Here is a 27,223-nt window from a genome sequence, read left to right on the forward strand (position 1 = left end):
ACTTAGGTGATGTTAGGTGAAAGTTAATAAATTAAGAAGTTAAAATTGATACTATAAGCTGGTAGAGCATCAATTAAGGATAAAAATAAGCTAACAATATTGATAGGTCATGCACCTCCTTTTCGAGATATCTGAGAATTAAAATATGGCGGGAAAAGGCTGACTCGGACTTTGACCTTATATTTGCATTGGTATTATTGGGTACCAAAACAAAAGAAAGAAAATTAAGATTCTTCTAAAATTTTGGTAAATGACCTTTCATGAGCTATTTAGTCATATTTGAAAAAATAAATGGGTGCTATGGGGAAAAATATTTTACATTGTATTTAATGGAAAAACAACAAGGAGTCCAAACATTTGACGTGAATTCCAAAACCTCACCTACGTACATCCTTAATGAATTGCATAGACTTTGAAATGAATATTTGTAACGCATATCTACTTTTAATAATCAATATAAGTTTACACATGGAAACACAAACAATAATGCTTCATCTTTCTTTTATTTCAATAGCAGAAAAAAATAAAAAAAATAGTATCGAATATTTAACACACAAAAAAACCTACAAATGCAATGCAATATGCTTGAATATTTTAGCTTCTGGGAATATCTACACCAGAAAAGAGAGACAACTACTACTCCAAACTAGCAATGGCTTATTATGTAAATAAAAGATCAAAGATTATAAACATGATAAACTTAAAGTGTGAATAAATAAAACAAACGCTATTAAATGTATGTCATCATCATCCAAAATATCAAAACATGATTACATCATACTAAATATTACGAAGTTCTTGTCTTTAAACATAAGAGGAGTGAATCTTTTTTAATTAGATCTAAATCTATGCTTCTTTCTAAATGTTTTGCCAAATACAGCTAAGGCAATTGTTATTTGATATCTTTCAGTATCACATTATTTGTTGCGATGATTTGAATATATCATCATATAAATATATATCATATAAAATGATAGACAGTTTTACATGCATGCCACAAAAATATTGAATATAAGTAATACTTCAATGTCAATGCTAACCTTTCTAATAATGTTTTAATTTTAAGGATATTGTTGAAGATTGTAATATTTTAGTCCCTCGAAGAAGGTCCAGAAACATGATAGATTCGCCAAAAGCTATTGATATTAATACAGGTGAGACCTTTGTATTTGTTTTATATTTGCAAAGAGTAGTATAAAGTAAAAACACAAAAATACCGAACTCCGAGGAAAATTCAAAAAGGAAAGTCCAAAAACAAAAGGCAAAATCAAAAGTCCAAACACATCAAACGAATGGATAACAACTGTCATATTCCTGACTTGGTACAGGCATTTTCTAATGTAGAAAATGGTGGATTGAACCTGGTTTTATAGCTAGCTAAACCTCTCACTTGTATGACAGTCGCATCAAATTCCAGTATGTTTCACAGTTTTAATTATGCAATAAGGTCTAACTTCACCTGGTGTTATTTTTTGTACAGTTAAGGAGTTCAGTGTTCATTCTGATTTTCAAATGAAAATATTGAACTCTTTCAGTAATATCAAAATGTATAGATGTCCTTTAATTGAAGCTTGTACATGCATTGTGTTCACAATTCTTTTTTTATTTAAGGAATAAATGTAATATTTTTTCTATGAAGAAATAACATAAAACATGTGGTGCACACGGAATAACCCACTTTTTTAATGTTATTTCGAATAGACAAAAAAAAAAAGAAATACAGTCTTTTCATATAATTTAATTCTAAATTCCATATTAAATCGAGATAAACCCTCGAAAAAACATTGATGACGTCACGGTAACATGACAAAATTATGTGTTTGAGTTGATACTCAAACCAACGTCAGAGAATCAGAAAACGCCTTACATGCAATATTGAATTAGAAGATTGTGTTGCTAGATCCGATTATTGTTCACTACCACGATATTTCATTCACTTACCTTAATAAATAGTTTTTATTTTATATCATTCGACAGATCACAGCGAAAAAGACCACATATTGAACAAATTCTTTGACTCCTCTGACGTATTTGAACATCGCAGTCATGTTACATGTTATAGAGGGAAATCAAACAGTTTGCCTGCTATTTTCCATTCACATGCTTGGAAATCGTCAATGGATAGAAAATCTATTCCTTTTCAATTTAACAAATTTGATGATAGATGCTCCGAATCGTCCATGGGCATCAATAAAGGAACTTCCGATGATTCAGCGTCAGAAATGGAAGATGTCATCCTTGATTTTGAAAGTATAAGAAGCTCTGGTGCTGATGCTAATGAAAATAACTCAAATATGTTTTGCAATTGTTTACCAAGACTTGGAATGGGTGGGAAAATGTGTGCTGTTGTATTGTTCTTTTTTATAATTTTCTGTATCATACGAATAGTCCTAATTGATTAATGCTTAGATGAAAGTAATGAAAGATTATATCAGTATATATTACCTAAAGAACATAATCTTAGGAATTACAGGAAAGTCGTGTTTGGAGAGTTGTCAAGTTAATGTTGTGTTTGACTGTTGCTAATCCAGTGGTCTTTATGGAAACATCGACTGCAGTTGCCAAAGTTGTCTCCAATGCTTTCAACTGTCAACGATGAAATTTAAAACATACATTTATAAAACCTTGCTCGGTTCTCATAGAGCACAAATTCATGCTTGACACATGAAATCCAACATTCTGATCGGTTGATCTTTAAAGTATGAGTATAAAAACTGACTCGAAGTTTCAATGACTTCAAGGCCAGTTCTAACAAACCAGTTTGTAAGATTGAATAAAAAAATAACATTTTTGATTATACTAACGTTATATTGTATATAATTTAAAAGGTGTACATAAACATATAAAAATGGCATTTTACATAGTTATTGTTTGTTGTTATTATACGAAGGAACTAAATTTTCTATAGATATATGACTGAACAATGACTTATAATAAAAAGATATAGTAAAAGTGCCAATGAGACAACTCTCCATCCAAGTCACAATTTATAAAAGTTAACCATTACGCAGTTTTGCAATATAAATACTTTCATACCAAAAAAAGTAATTACGCGTTTTGTATGTAAGTATTGACGTTGTAAGTATTGTAAATTCTTTATTCAGTGTATAACACATATTGTATTTCATAGTTGTTGCGCATATGTTATTTCACGCATCGAGAGATATATCCGGTTACAAACAGGAATGACTGTGATCCGAGTAAATAGTAGTAACATGGATATAGGTCATGACGAAATTCTTTTTTAGAATTTCAATGGTTTAGTTATTTCGTTTGATTTATGACGTCTACCCTATAATTCATTTAATTCATCATGGATGATATAATAAAGCATGAGATCGCGTGCACCAGAAACAGAAAAAAGTAAAATCACAAAAATACTGAACTCAGAGGAAAATCAATTTGGAAAGTCCACAATCACATGGCAAAATAAAAAAACAAAACGCATCAAAAACGAATGGACAAGAACTGTCATATTCCTGACTTGGTACAGGCATTTTCAAATGTAGAAAATGGTGGATTAAACCTGGTTCTATAGCGCTAACCCTCTCACTTTAATAACAGTCTCATCAAATTCCGCTACATTTACATGATGCGTTAAATAAACAGTCACAATTAATAAAATAGTCAAAATATGGGTACATCAGTCATCATCGTATAACAATTTTAAAAGGAACAATTTAACAGGACACAAAAACATCTACTATCTACGAACACATGGATTGATTTGAGTGTCTGACGTCAGAAAAATTATATACGTCACATAAATTTGTCGTTCAATGTGCATAAAAACAATTTTAAAATTTACATAGGCAATGTACGCATACAGGGTTAAAAAATCAAAAGTATGTAAGAATAAATTACAGAAATAGACCGAGATTCAAACTAGTCCAAAAGTTATACATAGAATTTATGAGAATCCAAAACTTTTGAAAGGAACAATTTAACAGGACACAAAACATCTACTATCTACGAACACATGGATTGATTTGAGTGTCTGACGTCAGAAAAATTATATACGTCACATAAATTTGTCGTTCAATGTGCATACAAACAATTTAAAAATTTACATAGGCTATGTACGCATACAGGGTTACTTTGTTAATTTTCATATTTAACATGACACCCGCTGCTACGTCTCAATAAGAAAAAGATTTAAAATATATAAAGTGCATTTAAATCTCAAGTTAACATGATGTCTTTAAACGAAAACTTCATGGTATACCGGGTGTTTAATCGGGTTTTTTATTTGTTTTTTTGTGTTATTTAGATTATATCGTTGGTTTTCCTGTTTGAATGGTTTTACACTAGTTATTTTTAGAGCCCTCTATAGTTTGTTGTTCAGTTTGGAGACCGTACTTTAACATATAATGGTTTGGTTTTACAAATTTTGACTTGCATGGAGACTTGTCTCATTGGCACTCATACAACATCTTACTTTATCAATATATGAATGTCCCAAGCTATACTTACATCTCATCAATATGTTTTTTGTATAGAATGACGGTAAACGTACAATATGATAACCGTATCATGAAAATTATTCGCAAGCGACCAATTCTAGGTAAACGACATAAATATTTTGAATAAACTTGATAGGTTAAAAAATCAAAGAGTTGACTGGGATAAAGAATTAAAGTTATCCTTAAACTGTCATATTTGACAATAAGCTTATGACTTATGTAACAGGAGGTGTCAATTTGACATATTATCTTAAATAATCTGGCGTCAAATAAAACTGGACGAAATCGTCTCTTATATAACTCATAGACAACGCCAAATTTATAAACGTGTGTTGATGTTCTAACCCTTAATTAACCAAATGTGTCGTTTTGTTCATAGCAAGGTTAAATATGTTGATTTACTATTTGATGAAAATAGGGCGGGATTGTTGTTACGACTATTTAAACATATCCACATGTTTTGTTGAACACATATTATGACTTACTCATAAAGGCAACAGAAATATACCGCTGTTCAAAACTCGTAAATCTATTGACAAAAAACAAAATTGGGGTAACACACTAAAACTGAGGGAAACGCATTAAATATAAGAGGAGAACAACGACACAACATTAAAATGTAACACACACAGAAACGGACTATGCATTATACAAAATCCGATGAGAATAACAAATATAACATCAAAACCAAATGCAAGAATTTTGGATAGAAAAGTACCGTGACACGTCTTATAGTAATGTGAATTCACACTCAAATAAAACAGAAAACAAACGACACAACGGAAACACAGCGTTAAAATGATACACACACATAAACGAACTATGATATAACAATGGCCATTTTCCTGATTTGGTACAGGACATTTTTAAAGGTAAAAATTGTTGGTTGAACCTGGTTTTGTGGCATGCCAAACCTCGCACTTTAATGGCAATGTTAAATATAACATTGAAATAACAACATTACAGGACTACAGTGCCTTAGGAAAATATGTGTTTCTATGCTGTCACATATTGTAACAAATTAGGGCTATTTGTTTCAATTTATCACATGGATAATGGATTTCGAGTCGTATGTTTCGATAATATTGCAAGAGAAGAGATACGTAGATCATTTGCAGTATAACAGAACATTGGAACGTTCAATATCTACAACTCATTCACACCAATCTGAGATACGTTGTTTCATAATAATGCTTTGATTGATAATAATTGATGTTTATGGTTAGAAAAAGATTCGTTGTTTACCTGCCAGACCAGATATGACATTGTTTAAAGGACACTTATGTTTGTTTGGTATCAAGAGAAGAAGACAATAACAATCAAAACCAAGGTGTATACGAAGACTCACAATACCAAAGGACATTTACATCAACAGTTATAAATGATAATAAGAAACAACACGAACTACACTAAAAACAAGGAGTGAAATCAGATGCTCCGGAAGGGTTAGCATTTTGAAAATCCGAAAGAAATAGAGTGTCAATAATTCCTTTTTATAAGTATCATTGGAATGTATTTAACATTTCCAAGTAACTATTCTGTTACCAAGCATTATATGCAATGTGACTTCTTACCAACACAAAAGCTGTTTTGATAATGTTGAGTAAAAGAGGGACGAAAGATACCAAAGGGACAGTCAAACTCATAAATCTAAAACATAATATTATGTAAATATGGATTGGAAAGTTAACGCTTTTCAAATTATATTTTCCACACAGTTGATTATAATCTGTTCAATATTCTTAGACAATGTCTCCTTGTAAAATGTCTGGTTTAACTTGCTAAGAAGATACTCCTGCAATACCCAAACATTATAAACAATGCAGCTGGTTCATATAAACTGTAGGGACCCTGCTATGCTTATTAACAACCATACTTTAAATTCAGTAAATTCAATTATAAGACAGCGTAAATATGTTGTTGTAGAGACACATAGACATTGTAGCGGTCAACAGTAGGGATGGACACCATACAAATATAGTTTCGATTTACGTTGTTTTTCCATTTCCCTGTTGAAGCACATTAACTGTGAGAAGCACACCCTTGTTAATGAAATCCGTACACTGTAAACATTGCCCACGCGTAAGGTATGGGACTCAATTGTGTTAAAAGCGAAGGAGTCGAGGGGAACAATAGCAGACGATCTTTGTACAGGATTTACAAAAATATTGAATTTAAAGACACTGTCTCAATCTTATACCTTCACTTTCCGATATATCGATGATGACTTTGCATAATTCATAGTTTGTTGACCTGTATATTTAAAAGTTTGATGACTTCATTTTTTTGACAGTTTGGTGACTTTTAAAATAGTTCACAGTTTGGTGACCTGCATATTTTAAAGAATGATGAATAATTCACAGTTTTCAGACCTGAACACTTCAAAGTTTGTTGACCGAAATAAATCATAGATTGGTGAGTAATGTTGAACGCATCAGTGCCAATCAACCCAAAATAAAGAATAACGCAGATACAGTTAAATATATATATAATGGACAAATGTAAAAAGTCAAGGCCGAAAGATATCATTCGACTTAAAAATTGTGAATTGTTCTCATCTATGTATCAACATCCAAGCAAATGATATATATATATATAAATCCGATTCGGTAAGGTAATCCAGAATTTGTGTTCCATATCAAGAATTGATACAGGGTTATCACTTGAAAAAATACTTAAGTATTAAACTAATGGTGTTTATGGGTAAAATTGAATTCTTAACTCGAGAAATGTTACGGACAACAAAACAGTTTTTTTAATGGTATAGACTGCTTGTGTACAAGATGATCACACACTTGTTTTGAGTGCTGAAATATGCATCAAGTGACATTTTCATCGATTATGACATACACGGATGCGACGACTAAACACTTATTTGTTCTAATTACGTGTTATATGACGAGTGCAATGATGACAACATGGTTTTCTTTCCATTTTGGAGCAGCTGGAATCAACTCCATGTTGGTGGAGCTCGTGGTTTTACCCCGATTTTTGTAAATGTACATGACCCTATAATTAATGATATTATTCATTAGTACCCTCTGCTACGTATAGATATATAACATAATTATCAGGTAAAAAAACCTTCATCAAATATACAAGACGTATAATGTTGTGTCATTATCGATTTTCATCAACAAAAAAGTAATAAATATTTTGTGAATAAACAAGTTAAAAGTCAAGGATAACTTTACGGAGTTTGTGTTGCTTATTCTTAAGTTTTCTATGTTGTGCCATGCGCACTATTGTTTGTCTGTTTGTCTTTTTCATTTCCAGCCAGTGCGTTTATTTTCGATTTATGAGTTAGACTGTCACTCTGATATCTGGCGTCCCTCTTTTATATCGCTTTCACTGCGTTCCATACCAAACTTCAAGGTTAATTTAAAAAGTTGTGGTCCATAAAAACTGATAAGATCAAACGTTGTCACCCGAGGGAACGAGAGAAAACAACTGACATATTCCTGACTAAGTTCAGGCAATTCCAGTTGTATAAAGTGTCTTACATCTAGTTTTATATCAAGCCTTACATCAGATATTTATGACAGTTGTTTATACGATTGTCATACAAGCGAAAGGTTAAGCTAGCTAGAAAACTAGGTTTAATCCGACATCTTCTACATAAGAAAATGTCTGTATCAAGTCAGGAATATACAGTAGTCAATTTGTTTAATGTGTCTGAGCTTTTGATTTTGCCATTTGATTATATACTTTCCGTTTTAACTTTTCATCGGAGTTCAGTATTTTTATTGTGATTTAACTGTTTGTTTTTATAATTCCCGACAAACATTGGGTGACATCCCAAACAGACAAAAACGTGTGTGTGTGACAACTTATCTTTTAGTGTTTTCGCTTGGAATAAACTGATGTAAATATTGATGATATGTCTTCGACATAAATTACCAACTGTTGTAATATCTTTCAGAAATACGGAGCGATTTTAATTTCATCAGTCAGAAATATCTAAGAATGATTAGCTTTTAAAAAAAGTCATTCGATATACGCAAAGATTATAACTATGTCCACAATGTTACAATGGTACATTAGAAAATGTCTGTACCAAATCTAGAATATGACAGTTATTAACTCTTTTGATATGTTTGAACTTTTGTTTTTGCCATTTGATAAGGAACTTTCCTTTTTGAATTTTCCTCGAAGTTCAGTTTTTTTTGGGATTCTACTTTTTGCAATAATCAAATTATTCAGGTCAAAAATTGGTAACCACCTGTTACAAACATGATTCATATCAAGTCACGCGTTTGAAATATGTTTAATTCATTAATTTGTAAGCTTCAAATCTATTTCCAGTTTAAAATCTATGTCATTTCCTCTATATTGCGTCATTCATGACACAAATTTGTATTCTTTCTTTTATTATGTATTTGTCTTTTGTAACAAGTCATGAGATGTATATGCAATGACGTCAAATGTTTGGTGACTTTTGATTTTCTTAGATTTTGTTGATTGAATTATTTGATATGTACTGATCTGATGAGTCAATTATAATGGAATTTTGCATTGTATGCTCTTGATTTACACATAATAGTACGGTTGAGTGCTTTAATAACAACACATTTCATACTGTAATCTTGTTAATAATGCTAATTAATTTTGAAGTTATCCTTCAACTGTATATCATTGGTCTAATATACGTACTTATACAGGTATTGTATGACTAATCAGTAGGAGTTTTACTCATTGTCGAGAAATCTATGGTGACAAATAGTTGTTGATGTCTTGTCATAAGGAAGAAGTTAGAAGTCGAATAAGACCCTAATGCTGATGTTCCAACTTTTTGTATTGTGTGCCGCTGTTTTGTCACGTTCTAACTTGCCAATCCATGCTGATTTTTTTTCTCTCTGTTGTTCTTCTCCATGTAATTTTTGGCCATCCTAGTTATATTCTCTCCCTATGAGCATTATAGCACTACATTCCTGGTGTTATCTCTTACACGCATTATTATTTGTTTAAAACACTGCTTCATTAAAAAGAATGGCAAACATAGATACACATATCTTAGCCTAGAAACGGGTTTATCGTACATGGTAAAACATCATTCTGATTTAAACAATACGTTCTTTGCAACTGACATTGTCAAGTTGCTTGATTTGTAACGTTAGGAGGACATGTTTAAAAAAGCCAGCTTTCCGATGGTAACTAAATGAAGGCAACAGTAGTATACCGCTGTTCAAAACTCATAAATCCATGGACAAAAAACAAAATCGGGGTAACAAACTAAAACCAAGGACACCCATTAAATATAGGAGGAGAACAACGACATTACCATAACACTAAAATGTTACACACACAGAAACAGACCGAGCATCAGACAAAATCCCACAAGAATAATAAATATAACATCAAATCCAAATACATGAATTTAAGATAGACAAGTACCGTGACACGTCTTATCACAATGTGAATTTATACTAAAAAATAAGAGAAAACAAACGATGCAATGTTAAAATGTAACACACACACAGAAACGAACTCTAATATAACAATGGCCATATTCCTGACTTGGTACAGGACATTTATAAAGGAAAATATGGTGGGTTGAACCTGGTTTTGTGGCATGCCAAAACATTGCACTTTTATGGCCATGTGAAATATAACATTAAAATGACAACACAACACCACAGGCTACAATATAAATAAATTGGAGAACACAATTGACAAAGAATCACACGAACAACAGCCAACAAAAGGCAACAAGTTCAAAATTTTAATACGCCAGAAGTACATTTTGTCCACACAATACCTACTAGTGACGCTCAGATACAAAAGTTTCAAAGTCGAAACAAGTACAAATTTGAACAGCATCGAGGACCAAAAGATAAAAAAAGTTGTGCCAAAAACGGTAAGGGTTTTCTGTTGGTTACCAGAACATCCCTATCATTTAGAATAATTTATACTTTTGCAAACAGTAAATTTTATAAAATGACTATACAAAAGATGTACATGATAAAACTGAAGTATAAACTAATTACAGGAAACTGTCCTGTTCTTCTGAACTTATGTCTTAATTCATTTAAGGTTGACCTAATACAGAGAGATTGAAAAGAAGTTAGTATAATTCTTTTACTTCACTTTCCGCTAAAAAGCTAATGTTTCCATACTAAATAATACAACGGTTGGTAATTATGTCGAACGCATCTATCCAATCGGACTTGAAATTAAATATTCAACATATACAACATCCTAATTTATATCTAGAAATCGACATTGAGTGTTGATTGAAAACAAAACCGAACGAAAAAGAAATGATTTTTCAATTTCCGTTTCTATGTAGCAACATTCTTAAAGCGCTTTCATATGGAGTTGATACGATATACATGGGCTAGCATTTCATATACATAAGGTTGCTGCCAACAAGGAAGCTGTCAAACAAAGAGTCCCACGTGTTGAACTTAAAATCATCCTTTTAAAAATCCAGTCATGAGTTGGATGACTGGTAAGGAAGATCTGTTCACGGATATTTTTCAATTTTCGTTAACATACTTCCGTTTTCTTTTCATTTAATGCGACCTCGTATTAATACACGGGAATGATCTCGCATGAACAGCTCAGCAGAATCTGTTTACCCTTTACTCTGTTGCCCCACCAGTGAATACCGCCATTTTAGTAGGGTTTCCATTACTCAATCATCATGTGTTTGTATACTGTTATTTTTTTTATTTATGCCATAACTTTGTGAGATTGTTTCGACCTATAATGTTGACTGCCCCTTTAGTTTATTTCTATTGGAGGCCTTTTTCTTGTATTTTGATTGTACGATAGACGCGTGTTTTGTCTTCAAAAGAATCATTATGTAGAATCATCGAATAAAAAAAAGTATTATTCTAGTACGACGTTTCAGAGATCGGGACAATATTTAAGGAAATGTTCTGCCAGATACATCTAATTCAATCTTTTCATGATGTAAAACATTCCTTATTTTACGAAAAATTAAACGTTTTGGCAACAGTAAGACAAACAGATTAGCTGACCAATGGTCGTGTTCCCGGGGAGGTAACCTCTACCACAAGCCGTAAACTTGATCAATCTCAACCTTCACAATCTCCGCCTTGTTTTCTAACTAGTATATTGCCACAAAATGTCAAATTATGTGAAACAAAACATGTGAATGTAATACCTTCTGAATTCGATTGTTATTTGGTTTATCTTTCCTTAAATCCAGCTGTCATGTGTAAAAGCAATATTTATAGGTTAATCATATTTATAAAATGTGACTATCGGTCAAACTTGACGCATCACGCTGCAAGACGTCTCTATCAACAAATTAAAGTCAACACATATAATTATGTAAAATTGAGAACGTTATTTTTCACTTGAATCAGGCAATAAACAACCTTTATACATCACACTTTCGTGAATGATCTTTTCGGATTTACGTCATGTCAAAAACTGACGCACGCAAGTGAACATTGTCAAGCTTCTTCTTTTCTGTATCTTCCTCCTGCTAATAAGGAGCACATCCAAACAGATTTTAAGAAATAGTTGGCTTATATTACACGGGCACAAATATCAATATAGAATGTGAGGCTTATGTTACACGGCATAATATAATCAATTATTCCTTTAGTTGTATCTATTGTGGATTCATATAATTTCGTGGGTACTAATTTTCAATGTTTGTAAAATATGCTTTTTCATGGTTACATGACTCCATGATTTTGCAAATATTCTAATAGAAAATTTAAAATTCGTTATGTCACTTGCAATTGAAACGATCGCAAATAAAAAAAGTGGACATACTATCAACAGTTTGCTGATGATATCTTTAAATTAATTGGTTGACAGTTATTAAGAATGTCTTAGTATGTCGAGTTTTTGTTTAGTTTTTCGTATTGTTTCTGTTTCTCAAATTCCTATTTTATAATCTCTGCAGGACCTCGGTATAGAGTATACACAACTGTATACTAGCGTATTAATATAAGAAGATGTGTTATGATAGTAAATGAGATGACTCCTCAATCTAGTCACAATATGTTTAAAGTAAACCATTTTAGGTCAAAATACGGTATGCCTGTTTATTGTCCTACTGGTTATTTAACGTTAATGTCTCATTATCGAATACTCGAATCATTTATCATCGTGTTATTAACATTTACATAGCTAGTTTGTCTAGGTAAGAATTAACACTTGTGACCTATCGAAACGGTTAAAAAATTAAAGCAACAACAAATATATTGCATGCGTCCAATACGCTCAAAGCAGATAGATAACTTAATACAGACATAAACAGTTAGTTGGTAATGACGATCTCCGCTGATAGAAGACAAACCATACAGCATTCGAGCTACTAATATGTACAAAGTCTTAGATATAAACATTCTACGATGTATACCAACACGAGTTGAAATATCATCACTACAAATAAACAATAAACACACATCTTAGAAGATATAGTTAATATCCCACAAAACATGATTAAAAGAGATAGTCACATCGAGCTTTTCTTGTTTCGCAGAGATTAGATTTAAACTTGATTCGATATTTTAAGACAATGTACGTTTCTTGTTTTTATTCCAAAACTTAACCTTGGCTCTTTACCGTGTATAATTTTATAAAATGCAACCGTTGTACTTGTACGTGGACCGAAAATATTGTACCCTACAATACATCACAACGTCAATAGTAATTTTCTCATTGATAGAAACATAGAGAGGTGTAGTATACATGACGGTCAATGATGCAACTATTCCCCCAAGATTTGATGAAAAGAGATGCAATACTACAGGAGTTACCCACAATGCAAATATTTGTACTGAATGCCTTTTAAATGTAAAGTTTATTGCTGAATGCCAAAAACAAATACTGTATATCAAACTTGTTTCACAGCTACGTCTATTTTAATTGATCACGGTCAGACAAGTATGATTTCAAGCATTTAGTCAAATAAGGTAGGGTGCATCATTCTTGTTAACTGTTATACAAGATTAAATAAAAATTTTATTTAGTGTATTTTTTTAAAAGAACCCTTGTGTATGTTAAGAATTGTTATTGGCTGTATTTGCTAATTGCAAAGCTTAATCCGGGTTGTTAAAGAATTACAGTGAGATCATAACACATGTATACAAAATTTCAAGTCTAAACACCACTAGGTCGATATCTCTGCGTGTGGACTATCAGTCCCCGAGGGTATCATCAGCTCAGTAGTCAGTACTTCGTTACTGACATGATTTAACATTGTTTACTAAAGTTGTCCGTTTATAAATTTTGAAATTATTAAGAAACTTAGGTTTCAACGCCATAAGGAAAAGTTGGCTTTAGATGAATTTGGCTATTCATTTTAGGTATTTTTGACATATATAGCTCTTCAACGGTTTCGGTACTTAAACATTTCAAATGATTGTCCTTGAGCGTTTCTGATGAAGGTAAATCCAGAAAAGCGCTTCGGACGCAAGAAATTATTTAAGGTGTTGTTTTCATTTTTTTCAAAAACGCATTGTATTAACAACGATACCGTACTAAAATGTAAATTAAGAAGTTTGTTTCCATAAAAATATGACAAAAGCTATATCAACCAATAGAACGAATGGGAAATAGCTGTCGTATTACATACTTCGTATAGGCAGTTGTTGAGGAAAATGGTGTATCAAACCTGATATATCTTAATAATAAAGTTGAGAATGGAAACGGGGAATGGATCAAAAAGACAACAACCCGACCATAGATCAGAAACCGGCCCATGGTGACCAAAGAAGCTTCAATATAGCGACAATAATATCGAGCTTCAGCTGGCCATGAACAAAATTGTACTGACTCAGCAAAAACGGACCCCACACTGTATAAGCACATTTTCTTGAGTCTGAAAGCTATAATAATATCACCCAAGCAAGGTCATCAGATTGTGATAGTCGACAAACCATGTAATTATATATGCTGGTGAGATAATAACATTTAATAAATAAAAGTTCATTATGAAAACTGTTAAATGTATCCCAAAGACTTGAGATGTAAAGGCACCAAGAGAAAGAAGAAAACATAATTAGCACATCTCATGGTGAATAATAGTGAATATTATCACAACATTTGAAGGTGACGTCAACACAGGGTGAATAAGGTCTATATAAGAAGCTGTATGTACAGATTTAAACACAATCTTCGTTTAATATTTTTATTTTATTTCATAGATTTTCAAATGGAAATTATAAACATTAGAGAACGACTTGGCAGTGATAGTCAGATTTCCAAACGTGGCAAAATTATAAAGGAGGAGAAGATGTTTGATCAAATCTTGTCAATAACAGATTTTGATACAACAACAGAGTTTCGACCACGTTTATACAGCGAAAGTTATCTAAATAAAATGAGAATCAAGAAATGTGGTCAAGAAAAACAAGTTGCAGGAATAGAAATCTTAACAACAGAATTAGCACGGACAAGAAGTGATGAACATATTAAAAGACGGAATGATGATACCAGCAACACTCAGGAAACACATAACATGATGCCGTTTAGACCTCGAGTTGGTAGTGAGAGTCAACGTTTCAGACATAAAAGATGCACACAAGAAACAAATGAAACGGCACCCTTCAGACCTCGACTCGGCAGTGAGAATCAACGACTTAAAAAGACATGCACGAAAGAACCAAATGACATGGTACTGTTTAGACCCCGAGCCGGAAGTGAGAGTCACCGGCTCAAAAATAAAAGTTGCACGCTAGAACAAAATGACACGGTACCTTTTAGACCCCGAGTCGGAAGTGACAGTCAGCGGCTAAAACATAAAAGTTGCACGCTAGAAACAAATGACACAATACCATTTAGACCACGAGTCGGTAGTGATTGTCAAAGGTTTAAAAATACTAGGTGCACCAACGAAAAGGATGATGTAGTACCATTTAGACCCAGAGCCGGAAGTGAGAGTCAACGATTTAAACAAACTAGTTGCCAACAAGAAATAGACGACATCGGACCATTTCGGAATCGATTGGGCAGTGAAAGTCTTGTGTCTAAAATGAAATACAAGATTAAAGATAGAAAACAGGTTGGAAGGGTTAACCAAGTCGTCGAATCAGAAAACCTTGCAAAGTGCAGACCACGATTAGGAAGCGACCCAATTGTATCAAAATGTCGAAGAAAAGGAAGGAAACGCAATGGGAGCGAAAGTTCGGTAAGTTTTCAGAAAATATCTTTTGGACTGTTTCAAAAGTCAAATGAATTTAATACTTGAATGCTCAGAAAAGCTTGCAAACATTATACAGCTGTACATTGTCAGCACTGAAAAAATGATAATCACAATATTTGTTCCAAGAAGATGTTTGTTGGAAATAATAACTGTTATAAATCATCGAAATATTCTTACTTTGATATAAGAACTTTAACTAACATGGTTAATGTATTCCTTGTACACATTTTAGTTCACTCAGTATGATGACACAACACTTCTTAACCATATTCGAGTGGTGTGTGTTACAGATATGGAAGGAAAAAATACTTGCTGTCGTTAAATTGCAAATATAACATAGTAAGGATAAATTTGGGATAAAAAGGAAGTCAGTTTCAAATTATTCATCGTTAGCGATGATGCACTTCTTTGTTAAGTTGTTAAATGCATTTATCAGTTAATGAATTTCCTAATTATAAAACACATTAAAATTTTTATAGATATTATAAAACTTTTAATTTCAATTGAAGGCAACGTCCAACAGCTTGAAAGACAGTTCTACTGGTAGTCCCGATGAACAAAATGGGTCGTCAAAAGCCGATGGAATAAACATATCAAAAGTCGTCGTCTCTGGAGTAAATCTCCGTGTACCAGAGATAAACATCACAGATGCTGACACACATGACATTTGTCAACAGCAAGAAACAAGTTTGAATTGGAAAACTATAGACAACAAACTACTGGCAGACGTTGGTAAAGTTCAAGATTTAGATGACATGCAATTTAGACCTCGACTTGGAAGCGAATCAATGGTTTCAAAACTGAAAAACAGAGCAAGAGCAAGAACAAGAAAGAGCGAAGACACACCTACTTCAGTAAGTAATATGTTAAGTCCTTTAAAACAGAAGTCCGAAACAAAAGCTTTTATCAAGGTACAAACTTGGTTTTTGTCCGTTTTTTGTAAATAATAAGGCTTGATAGACCTTACCAAACTGATAAAATATTTATTCGATTTAAAAGAAAAAAGTATGCGTTTATACTTTTCATCTCTCTCTCTCTCTCTCTCTCTGGTTATAACCTGATTCCGAGATATATATATATATATATACATAAGTACGTCTGAGTCAGTGACAACCCTACAACAGATGTATCCATCGGATCGCCATCAATGATGGTGATACATGGCTGTGTACATAATGTATATACAACTCGTCTAAACATCAACCCAACAATGTTAGATCTGTAAATTTGCTTTCGCAAATTTTTGGTTCTTCCCTCGCCGGGATTCGAACCCATGCTACTGTGATATCGCGATCCGATGGATACATCTGTTGTAGGGTTGTCACTGACTCAGACGTACTTATGAATATAATTATTTTCTGTGACTGTATCTTACATTAATTTGTAGGATCCTTTACTATAGATAATTTAGCTGATCTGTAACAATAACATCTTCATGCCTTATATATCATGTACTGTAGTACGCCGCTAGATTAAAACTGACGTGGAAAGGTAACATATGGCCACCGAAAGCTCTTTTATTGAGAGCCCAGGTGGTCGTGTGGTCTAGCGGGACGGCTGCAGTGCAGGCGATTTGGTGTCACGATATCACAGTAGCATGGGTTCGAATCCCGGCGAGGGAAGAACCAAAAATTTGCGAAAGCAAATTTACAGATCTAACATTGTTGGGTTGATGTTTAGACGAGTTGTATATATATACATATATATACAACTCGTCTAAACATCAACCCAACAATGTTAGATCTGTAAATTTGCTTTCGCAAATTTTTGGTTCTTCCCTCGCCGGGATTCGAACCCATGCTACTGTGATATCGTGACACCAAATCGCCTGCACTGCAGCCGTCCCGCTAGACCACACGACCACCTGGGCTCTCAAATATATATATAGCTTCGTGTAAAGTCACGATAATTTTACATTACGCTCTTATCATTAGCTGATTGGCAAATGCATCAATAGACTAATCAGATTGGACATTCGTGTGCTACAAAATTGACAGATACATGAAATTACCTTCCTCAAATGGACTAAATGGCAGCCGAAATGATCAAAGGAATTATCAAAGACCTAAGTAGAAAACAAACTGACAATAAAAAAATAAGGAGATGTGTTAGGCTTGACAATGAGACAACTATCCAAAAAAAGTTAAGATAAAGTGGATTTAAGCAATTATAGGGAACCGTAAATTCTGCAACAATGAGAAAAAACCATACCATACGGTCATCTATAAAAGGCACCGACATGAAATGAATTACATTTCAAATTTACGGCAAAATTCAAAACCAAACAAATAAAGCTTATATGTCAGACAAATGAAAACTACTGAACTACAGGTTCTTGACTTAGGGCTGGCACATCAAGAATATGGTGGGTTAACATGTTAGTGAGTGCTTAACCCTCCCATAACCTGGGACAGTGGTGTAACAATATATAAATAAGAACATACTATAAAAATAAGTTGAGAAAAGCTGAACTGAAATTTTGAAGGCTGAACATCACCATAGAAAAAAAACGACAGCAGCTACATTTTGCTTTTTCGTTTTGTTTGTACAATGCCTTTGTACAATAGGAGATTCATTTCATTGTTCCAAGAAATAATTCAAGATAACTTTTGATTACAGAAAAGTACAGATACATTAGATGAAAAAATAGCTTTGTTAAGTCTTGATGGACTGAACTGCCATTCTAAACCCAAAAGCAAAGGTAAGCAATATGATTTTATTTGAATGATAATTTTGCCTTCTCATGTTTTGTTTAGTTTTTAACTAATCAAGTTTAACATTTGTCCTTAATTACTGAAGATGAATAGCGAATCGGTTCAGAATGTTCGATTGACAAATCTGCTTTTATTTCAATACTTACATGTACCTTAATAAATTTTTTTTACACATTATTAAGCTAGCTTATGTTTACTATAGAAGATGTTTGTAAATTTAGGAGGCTCGAGGGTACAAAAATTTAGGCAAAAAATAAAACATTTGCTTTTTCATTACAAATGTTATTTGTTACACTATTAGTTATTACTTTATGATATGATACAAAAATCAACCAAATAATGGATTTGGTTGGATCCCGGATGACTTTTGAAATATTTTATAATTGGAAAAGCTCCAACTTTTCTCCCTTTTGTGCAACAAATGCCATTTGTTTGCATTAAAATTGAAATATCTTCTTTACTCATCGGTGACCTATTTTTTATTATTGTTTTCACATAAGCTTTACATAAACTAAATAATTGTAAAATTTTAGCGATTTCTGTAATTTATTTCTATTTTTATTTCGATATTATCTTTATTTCTCCTATTAGTTCAACAGAAAAAAAAAGACATTTACAAAAATGTATGCTTATTTCGGAGGCAGATTATGAGCTCAAATGAACGGTGAACCCATATTTTTATTTCATTTTTATATTAGGTATATGATAAAGTTCATTTATGAAAAATATAGAGAAATCCTATATTAGGAAAAAAATTATTTAGACCCGCGAGTCCCCTTAAAGAGCTATCAAAATAATGCATATTTTAAAACAAATTATAACCAATAGACATTTTTTTTCCTTGTTAACTTACATTGCAATATTCTTGTGTGATTAATGGTAAATTTATTATCTTTGTTGCAGGCAAGACAAGTAAGAAAACTCAAAGCGGTGTATGTAAATTACCTAAAATAGATTATAAACACAATGGACAACGTAAGCGCAAGACCTCACTATCTGATAAAGATAAAACCAAAACTGTCAAGGAAAAACGACACACTACGATGAAGAAATCTGGACGCAGTCGTTCATTTGATGAAGTTTCGAGGTATTCAGAAGGGGAATATACTGATTTGTCGTCTACACCCACAGACATACCAACAAGAACACCGGAACCAGTTTTGTTTAAAGAGTTCTCGGAGTTTGAAAAGGGATTTGCAAAACCACTTTCGCCCATGCGCTCTAATGGGTCATACCAGCCTCGCTATTGTTGGTGCACGCGATGCCAGATGATGTTTAATATGTACAAAGCTGACGATGACAGACTGGAAACGTGGGGAAATTATCCCTGTTTTAAATTTTAAGACTTTCGCAACCTTATTACATGTTACATTTGATTTAAAATTTGTTTGAATTTGTTTTTTTACAGCATACATTGGTTTGATTTTCAAATTAGTAATATGAATAGCAAATTGCAATTCAATATGCAGTTTTAAATTCTTTTTGAATATCAATCAAAATTAACAAGTTTATACCATGTATTTAATTAATAAACTAATCATAGATACCAGGATTGAAATTTTGCATTGACGCCGGAAGCGCGTTTTGTCCACAAAAGACTAATCAGTGACGCTCGAATCAAATAATGTAATAAGTTGAAGAGCAATGAAAACCAAACATTCCAATAGGTTTTGAAAGATTTTAAACAAGTTTACATACAAATGAAAGCGTTAACCAGCGTAACTTGTAAATCTGGAAGTACTGTTGCTATAACAGAATTTAAAGGTTTGGGTTATAATTGTTCTTGGATGAATTTTGTATTCGAAAACCTATATGTTAGATAACAGCTGATTATGCAATTTTCAAAATCACAAAAATGATATTAAAAATTAAAGAAAACCGTGATTTTTCAAACCCCTGAAATCATATTTTCAAATAAAAGCACCATACAGGAGATTACTTATCAAACTAGTAGATGTGGTATTGTAGAAACGGAGAAGCTTCTCAACATTATCACAATGAATTTAGATTTTAACAATTAAGTATGCCAACCTTGATGAAATTCAACATGTGTAATTGTTGAATCTGTATACAAAACAAAACATCAAGAGAAACGACTGTTTCCCATCGGTAAGGGAACAATAAAAAAACGAATAATTAATATTTTGTTGTCTCGTCATAATATCAAAAGTTAACAATTATAAAAGGTCAATATACAGCCTTCAACACGGAAAATTTGCTCACACAGAGTAGCAAGCTATAAAAAGCACAAAACAATTACTAGGGGGAAACACAAAGCATGTTGAAATTGCTGAGTGGACCTTAGAAAATGAAAACAAAACGTTTTTCATGTTCCTAAGCGGCCATGTTGAAATGGCCATTTTACATCAGTATCTTGAAAAAATAAATATGATTCAAGACATCACTTACATACATATTGTCTTAGATGTTGTCTTACATTTATATACTCACACTGTATGGGTATTAAATCGATGACACAGCCGGTGGAGATTTTTGTTATTTCACGAGTGTATCACTAGCTCAGTAGTCAGCACTTCTGTGTTGACTTGAAATATCATTGATACATGTATGGTCATGATTATGAATAAACTGTTTACAAAACTTTTAAATTTTAAAATTCTAAGGCTTTTCTTCTTCAGAAATAGATTACCATAGCTGTATTTGGCAAAACCTTTAGGAATTTTTTGTCCTCTATGCTCTTCGGCTTTATACTTTATCTGGCCTTTTTAACTTTTTTTTTTTCGAGCATCCCTGATGAGTCTTTTTTTGACGCAAAGAACGTCTAGCTCAAATACAAAATTTTAATCTTGTTATCTATGGTGAGTGTAAAATACTTATTTGTTGATTTTATGAGTAAAACAATATCATCTATCCAAAAGTTATGAAATGCAATTATGTTCATGCTTAAATAAAATTGTCTGTTAAAGTAGAGCAGAAAATATTTTCGAAGTATTGACGCAGATATTTTATGTCTTTGATCGAAGAAAAAAAACGCTATACTTATCTTTCTCGATGAACCTTCAACCCGAACGCTCAAAGATAATGTTATTGCTCACACCTTTCACATTTATGGAAACTTAACATTAAATTTAGTCCGTTTTTAGCAGGCACTGTTAAATAGATCTTTTAATAGCCTTAACAGTTAGTAATGTCGTTACAGGAGTGTAATGATCTATTATGGTATTGTTATTTTGGTCACGATAAATATTGTTGTATGAGTGCCATCGACAACTCTCCATTCAAATAACAATTTATAAAGGTAAACCATTTTAGTCAAGGTACGGCCTTAAACACAGAGCCTAGGCTTACAAAGAACGGCAAGCTATAAAGGACCCTAAAAATTACTAATGTAAAACCATTCAAACGGGAAATTCAACGGTCTATATAAAAGGCTCGTCTTAGGAGTTTTATTTCTGAGGCGTCCGCAATTTTTCTTTTTGAATCAGGTCAACTTTGGAGAAACTTTTAGTGAAAGGCAAATTATATTTTGTATTCAGTTGTATAAGCACATCATATATACGGGGCAATTTTTTATATAATTCTATTCTATTCGAATGTCATACAATTGAGAGGTTTGGCTAGCTATGAAATCAGGTTAAGTTTTCTATAGAATGACATGCCTGTGCCATTAATATAAAGGTATATGACAGTCGTTTTCTCTTCGTTTGCTGTATTGATCTAATATTTTGACATTTGTTCAGAGACTTTTTTTTAAATTTTCATTTAGGCTCGATATTGTTGTTATCTTACGTTTAACCAGATTGAATTTAAAACATTGACAAATCAGGGAAGGTAATTCAATTTCTTTTAAACAATATTTAAGGTTAACAAAATCTTTAAAAAAAACAGACAAGTAAGGTGTGAGCATGGGTGGAAGAGTGAAAATGATTTATGAATAAATTTATAAAACGTTATACTACAAATCTTATAAGAACGGGAAATAATTTATATTTCCGTTTTTTTTAAATTATTTTTTTCACTTTTTAAGGAACAACATCAAATTGATCTATACCATTAAGTGAATAATCTGAACCAGTTTGTAATAAAGAGTTATCTAAAAGCCAAATGCACCCTATATGACCCAGGGAAAAAATCTAACAATTTCGAAGTTGTGCACTTGTATTAATTATTATATTTTTTGGACCAATCGATGCGTTCAACATCCTCACATCTACTTATTTTCTTTGTCTTCTACTCACAAACACATACGGAATGATACAGTTCATAACGGGTCAGGACTGTAATATTTAAAAGAGGGACGAAAAATACCAGAGGGACAGTCAAACTCATAAATCGAAAATAAACTGAAAACGCCATGGCTTAAAATGAAAAGGACAAATAGCCAAACAAGAGTACACACGACACATCATAGAAAACAAAACAATAAACAAAACGAACGCCACCAAAAACTAGGGTTGATCTCATGTGCAGGGTAAGTTTGAACGTTATACAAATACACGAGTGCCCCGACTGTTGTATGTTATGTCAAGAAACATGAACTTTTTCATTTTTATATAAATCAATTCAAAGCGGTCCTGATCAAAAACTAGATTAACAGACCAGTCCAAAACTGCAAACTGCGAAGAAATTTTCCTAATGAAAGAAACTGGTTAGCACTTGAATAGACTGTGTTAAAAATACTGCTCACAATAATAACAATTATATCTAAAAAAAAAAACAATTTACATAAGACTTGTCAGATGTGTAGAATAACCTTTTAATAATAATAATAATTCATTTAAATTAATGTAAATAACATGTGCTTTCTCCGTTAAAGTGTTTGAAAGCAGGATAGATAGTAACTTCAACTATTAAAATTTTGTATACAACTTGGATAGGATTTGATAAGGAACTTTCCGTTTTGAATCTTCTTCAGAATTCAGTTTTGTTTGTGCTTTCTCCTTTAAAGTGTTGAAAAGCAGGATGGATAGATATTAACTTAAACTATTAAAATTGTTTTCATTAGATTTTATATTAAACACCTTTTGTATAAAAAGAACTAAATTTTGCAACATGGGAACAACTTGATAAGTGCATCAAACATGTATTCATCAATGATCACTACCAAATGGGTTTGAAGTAAGAACATTTGTACTAAAGTATTATTTTTGTAACATAAACGTTTTAGAATAATAGCAAGTCACCTATGCACAATTAAAAGCATTATTAGCGGTAAAAGTGTACGTTAAAAAAAATTCTAATTTCAAACACATGAAGCGCGGTCTAAGTGCACTCCAGAATATTCAGAATATTTAAAAAAAAAATATGTACGCTTATTCTATAAAGTTTATAAAAGTATGATAAATATTGCTTAAGTTGATTTTGCAATTAAATGTTTTTTGAAAGATAGACGATGTTATTGGCAAAGCTCCTACTTTTATTGATTGTATAAAAAATGCTCTATTTGTAAGAGAAAGCCTTTTATCATGTGGTTTCCTGATAAACTCGAAAAGGCTGGTACTCACTTGAATTTTCATTCCTATACCTGACAGACGTATTGATGATTTGTTTTCTTCCTTGTCAGAATCTTTCATCCTTTTAAATACATTGTAAGCCAGATAATAGGTACAGGTCGTAGAAAAAAATAATATATATATCTCCTGTAATTGAACATTTTCTAGACTTAAAAAAAAAGTATATAAAAATGTGAATACATTGGTACGTCTTTTAAACAGTGGGATCATTATATTTTGTCATTTTTAACCGTTTATAAAGAAAGAGATTGTTGCTAAAATTAACGTTTAGAGTTGTATGCCTATACCGAGAAAGAAGGAAATTTTCATAATGATAAATCCAAAGCGGTCCTGGTCAAACGTAAGTTTACAAGTGAGAGGATTAGCTAGCTATAAAACCAGGCTCAAACCTTCATGTTCTACATTACATTGCCTGTACCAATTCAGGATAGTTGTTATCCATTCGTTTCATTTAAGCTTTTGATTTTTCTATTTGGTTAGAAACTTTCTGTTTTGAATATTCCTCGGAGTTAAGTTTTGTTTGTGATTTAATTTTTTGAACAGACAAAATTAGTACTTTCGAACATGCAGTCCGCAAATTTCTAGAAAAAAATACAATTTATTCCAAAAAATTATGATGTATAGAATAACCTTTAAATAATAATAAAAATAGAATTGATGGATAATATATCAACTTTTGTCCTTTGAAGTGTTGAAAAGTATGATAAATATCAACACGAACTGTTACATTGAATATAGAAATTGTAATTTAACACCTCTAATAGAAATATGATGATATTGGATAATACAAATGCTTTGTTCGTTAAAGAAATCCTTCATAATCCACACATACAAATCAGTTCACATCAAACAAATAATATTGGTTTACGATAAATACGACATAAACAGTGAAAGGGAAACTATACTTTGTAAAATACCAAAATATAGGTATTGACAGATGGCACGACCGTTGAAAATTTCTGTAAAGCAATTATAGTAACATGAGTAATTAGTGGTATCTAAATTAGTATATATATATATATTAAGATCCATTTTGTTACATCTTGTGATAAATTTTATTTGGTAATCGCCAATGGCAGTCAGGAGGGTTAAAGAACATCAGTTGTTCGATCTTTTTGTCAAATGCATTTTGTTTAAATATACTTTTTCACTTTTTTGGTCTTTTGTAAAATGTTGTTTGTGCTGTTTTTAAACCCTTCTACAACGAAATTTGTTTTACATGCACACGTATAAAAATTGCGGTTTTTATCCAACGCAATCATAGGTTTGAACGTAGTTTTCAATTTAGACTCGTGTATTTTTTTTTGTTTGGGCTTGTATAATATTTTCCCCTCCGGTTTAGATGATCCGTTCATCCTATATTGACTTTTAAAATTCAAGAGTTTATCTAAAAATGAGGGTACTTTTTATATGGCCTTCCAAATACCGTTTCGATCCCTAACATCACTGAAGAGACATTTCTTGTCGAAATCCGGATCTGGTGTACTAAAAAAAAATTGACACCGTATGTTTGTGGCATAACATCGTGACCACAAGTTAAAAAAACATTTCTGTTTAGTATTAAATTATATTAAGATCCATTTTGTTACATCTTGTTATCAATTTTATTTGGCAATCGCCAATGGTAGTCAGCAGGGTTAAAGAACATCAGTTGTTCGACCTGTTTGTCAAATGCGTTTTGTTTAAATATACTTTTTCACTTTTTTGGTCTTTTGGAAAATGTTGATTGTGCTTTTTTTTAGATATATATATATATATATATATATATATACATAAAGTCTCTGAATGATTGTATAATAAAAACTATAAAACAAATTCCCATACGTTTCGGCCATTACGGCCTTCTTCATTGGAATAAATTACAACATTCTTGTAATGTTGTAATTAATGTTTTTCATTGATTCAGTAAAGGGCAACCAGTACTGAAGAGGTGACAACTGGGCTTCTAGCACCACAATACGATAAATTCCGCCATACACATTGCTTGTAGTGTTCAGCTTTTGGTCTTTTGTAATGTTCAGCTTTTGGTCTTTTTTTTAGATATATATATATATTCCATTCATAGTACATTCTTGGAATGTTGTAATTTATTCCAATGAAGAAGGCCGTAATGGCCGAAACGTATGGGAATTTGTTTTATAGTTTTTATTATATATATATATATATATACCGAAAAACAACTTTATTCCAAGTTTTAAAAAAAGTTACCTTTTAGAATATGTGCAGGTTAAAATTAAAAGAATTAAAGAGTTTCTTGATTTCTTGAAATCTAAATATTTCTCTGAAAATAATTTGATTTCAATAATTTCAAACTACCATTCCCCATGTCAAATAGAAAAATCGTTTGAAAAAAATATTAACAATTGTTTTCAATATAAAAACGATGACATAGGCTATACGTTTATTGCAGTGTCATACCATTTGACATGATCTGTTAATTTTTTTCTGATTTGAATGAAGATGTTCATTATGTACTATCATAAATACAAGTACCAACTATGCCCGTAATATTTTAGATTTTAATGAACGTAATTACCTACAGAAATATGATGAACAAGTGAAACTGCGAGCTACTGCTCATTGATGATACCCCGCCGCAAGTGGATAATATAAATAGTGTAAAAATATGCAAGTGTTCAGTAAACAGGAAGTTGTCGAGTGATGAATCTGAAGACGCATCACACGGTATAGCTGACTTATATAAATCCTGAAACCAAATTTCAGAAATCCTTGTATTGTAGTTCCTGAGAAAAAGGTGACAAAAATTTTCCACTTGGGCATCATGTGTAAAATCATACAAGTGTTCGGTTAGCAGGAAGTTGTCAAGTGATCAATCTGAAAACGCATCACATGGTATAGCTGACTTAGATAAACCCTAAAACCAAATTTCAGAAATCCTTGTATTGTAGTTCCTGAGAAAAATGCGACGAAAATATTCATGGGACGGACGGACTGACTGACGGACTGACGGACTGACGGACTGACGAAAGGACAGACAGAGGTAAAACAGTATACCCCCTTTTTAAAGCGGGGGTATAATTACACCCCAGTTCCTTTGTTCTAACAGGGGTGATCTGAACCGGATCACCCCTACTAGATCACCCCAGTCTGAGTTTCTTTGTAATGTATGCTTTTCTTTGTTCTGTATCATTTTGGCGAGAATGTCAAATCCACTATCAAACTTATTATTAATTAAACGAAAAAATCTATCAAAAATCACGTTGAAAAAAATCCAGTTTATATGCTGGTATTCGAACTTACGATCGTTAGCATATCAAGCCACGACCCATACCACTAAACCAGGACAACTGGATGCGAACTAATAGCAATTTGACATACTTAAAGGTAGCAATATCTTTTTATAGGTCGGGCGAGTTGACATGTTTTATGTTTTGATTGTTGCAAGCGACACTTAAACCGGTTGTATGATACAAATGT

The 27,223-nt window shown here is 32.2% G+C and overlaps 1 protein-coding gene across 1 annotated transcript; it reads left to right on the plus strand.

The window, feature by feature from the left end:
- The first annotated feature begins 685 nt into the window (after nucleotides 1-685).
- Nucleotides 686-19,738, plus strand: LOC134726225 (uncharacterized). Its single transcript, XM_063590626.1, has 6 exons — nucleotides 686-1,154; nucleotides 1,978-2,340; nucleotides 14,600-15,582; nucleotides 16,107-16,451; nucleotides 18,217-18,298; nucleotides 19,215-19,738. The coding sequence occupies exons 1-6, from the start codon at nucleotides 1,118-1,120 to the stop codon at nucleotides 19,652-19,654; spliced, it is 2,250 nt and encodes a 749-aa protein (XP_063446696.1). The 5' UTR covers nucleotides 686-1,117; the 3' UTR covers nucleotides 19,655-19,738.
- The last annotated feature ends 7,485 nt before the right edge of the window (nucleotides 19,739-27,223 follow it).

The sequence above is a fragment of the Mytilus trossulus genome, chromosome 7 (genome assembly GCF_036588685.1).
Source record: "Mytilus trossulus isolate FHL-02 chromosome 7, PNRI_Mtr1.1.1.hap1, whole genome shotgun sequence".
In the NCBI taxonomy this organism is placed as follows: Eukaryota; Metazoa; Mollusca; class Bivalvia; order Mytilida; family Mytilidae; genus Mytilus; species Mytilus trossulus.

Excerpts from the sequence above, each read along its gene's own strand:
- LOC134726225 (XM_063590626.1), top strand. The coding sequence starts at position 1,118 with ATGATAGATTCGCCAAAAGCTATTGATATTAATACAG. Across the intron at positions 1,155-1,977 it reads AGCTATTGATATTAATACAG|ATCACAGCGAAAAAGACCAC; the intron begins GTGAGACCTTTG and ends ATCATTCGACAG. Across the intron at positions 18,299-19,214 it reads TTCTAAACCCAAAAGCAAAG|GCAAGACAAGTAAGAAAACT; the intron begins GTAAGCAATATG and ends TCTTTGTTGCAG.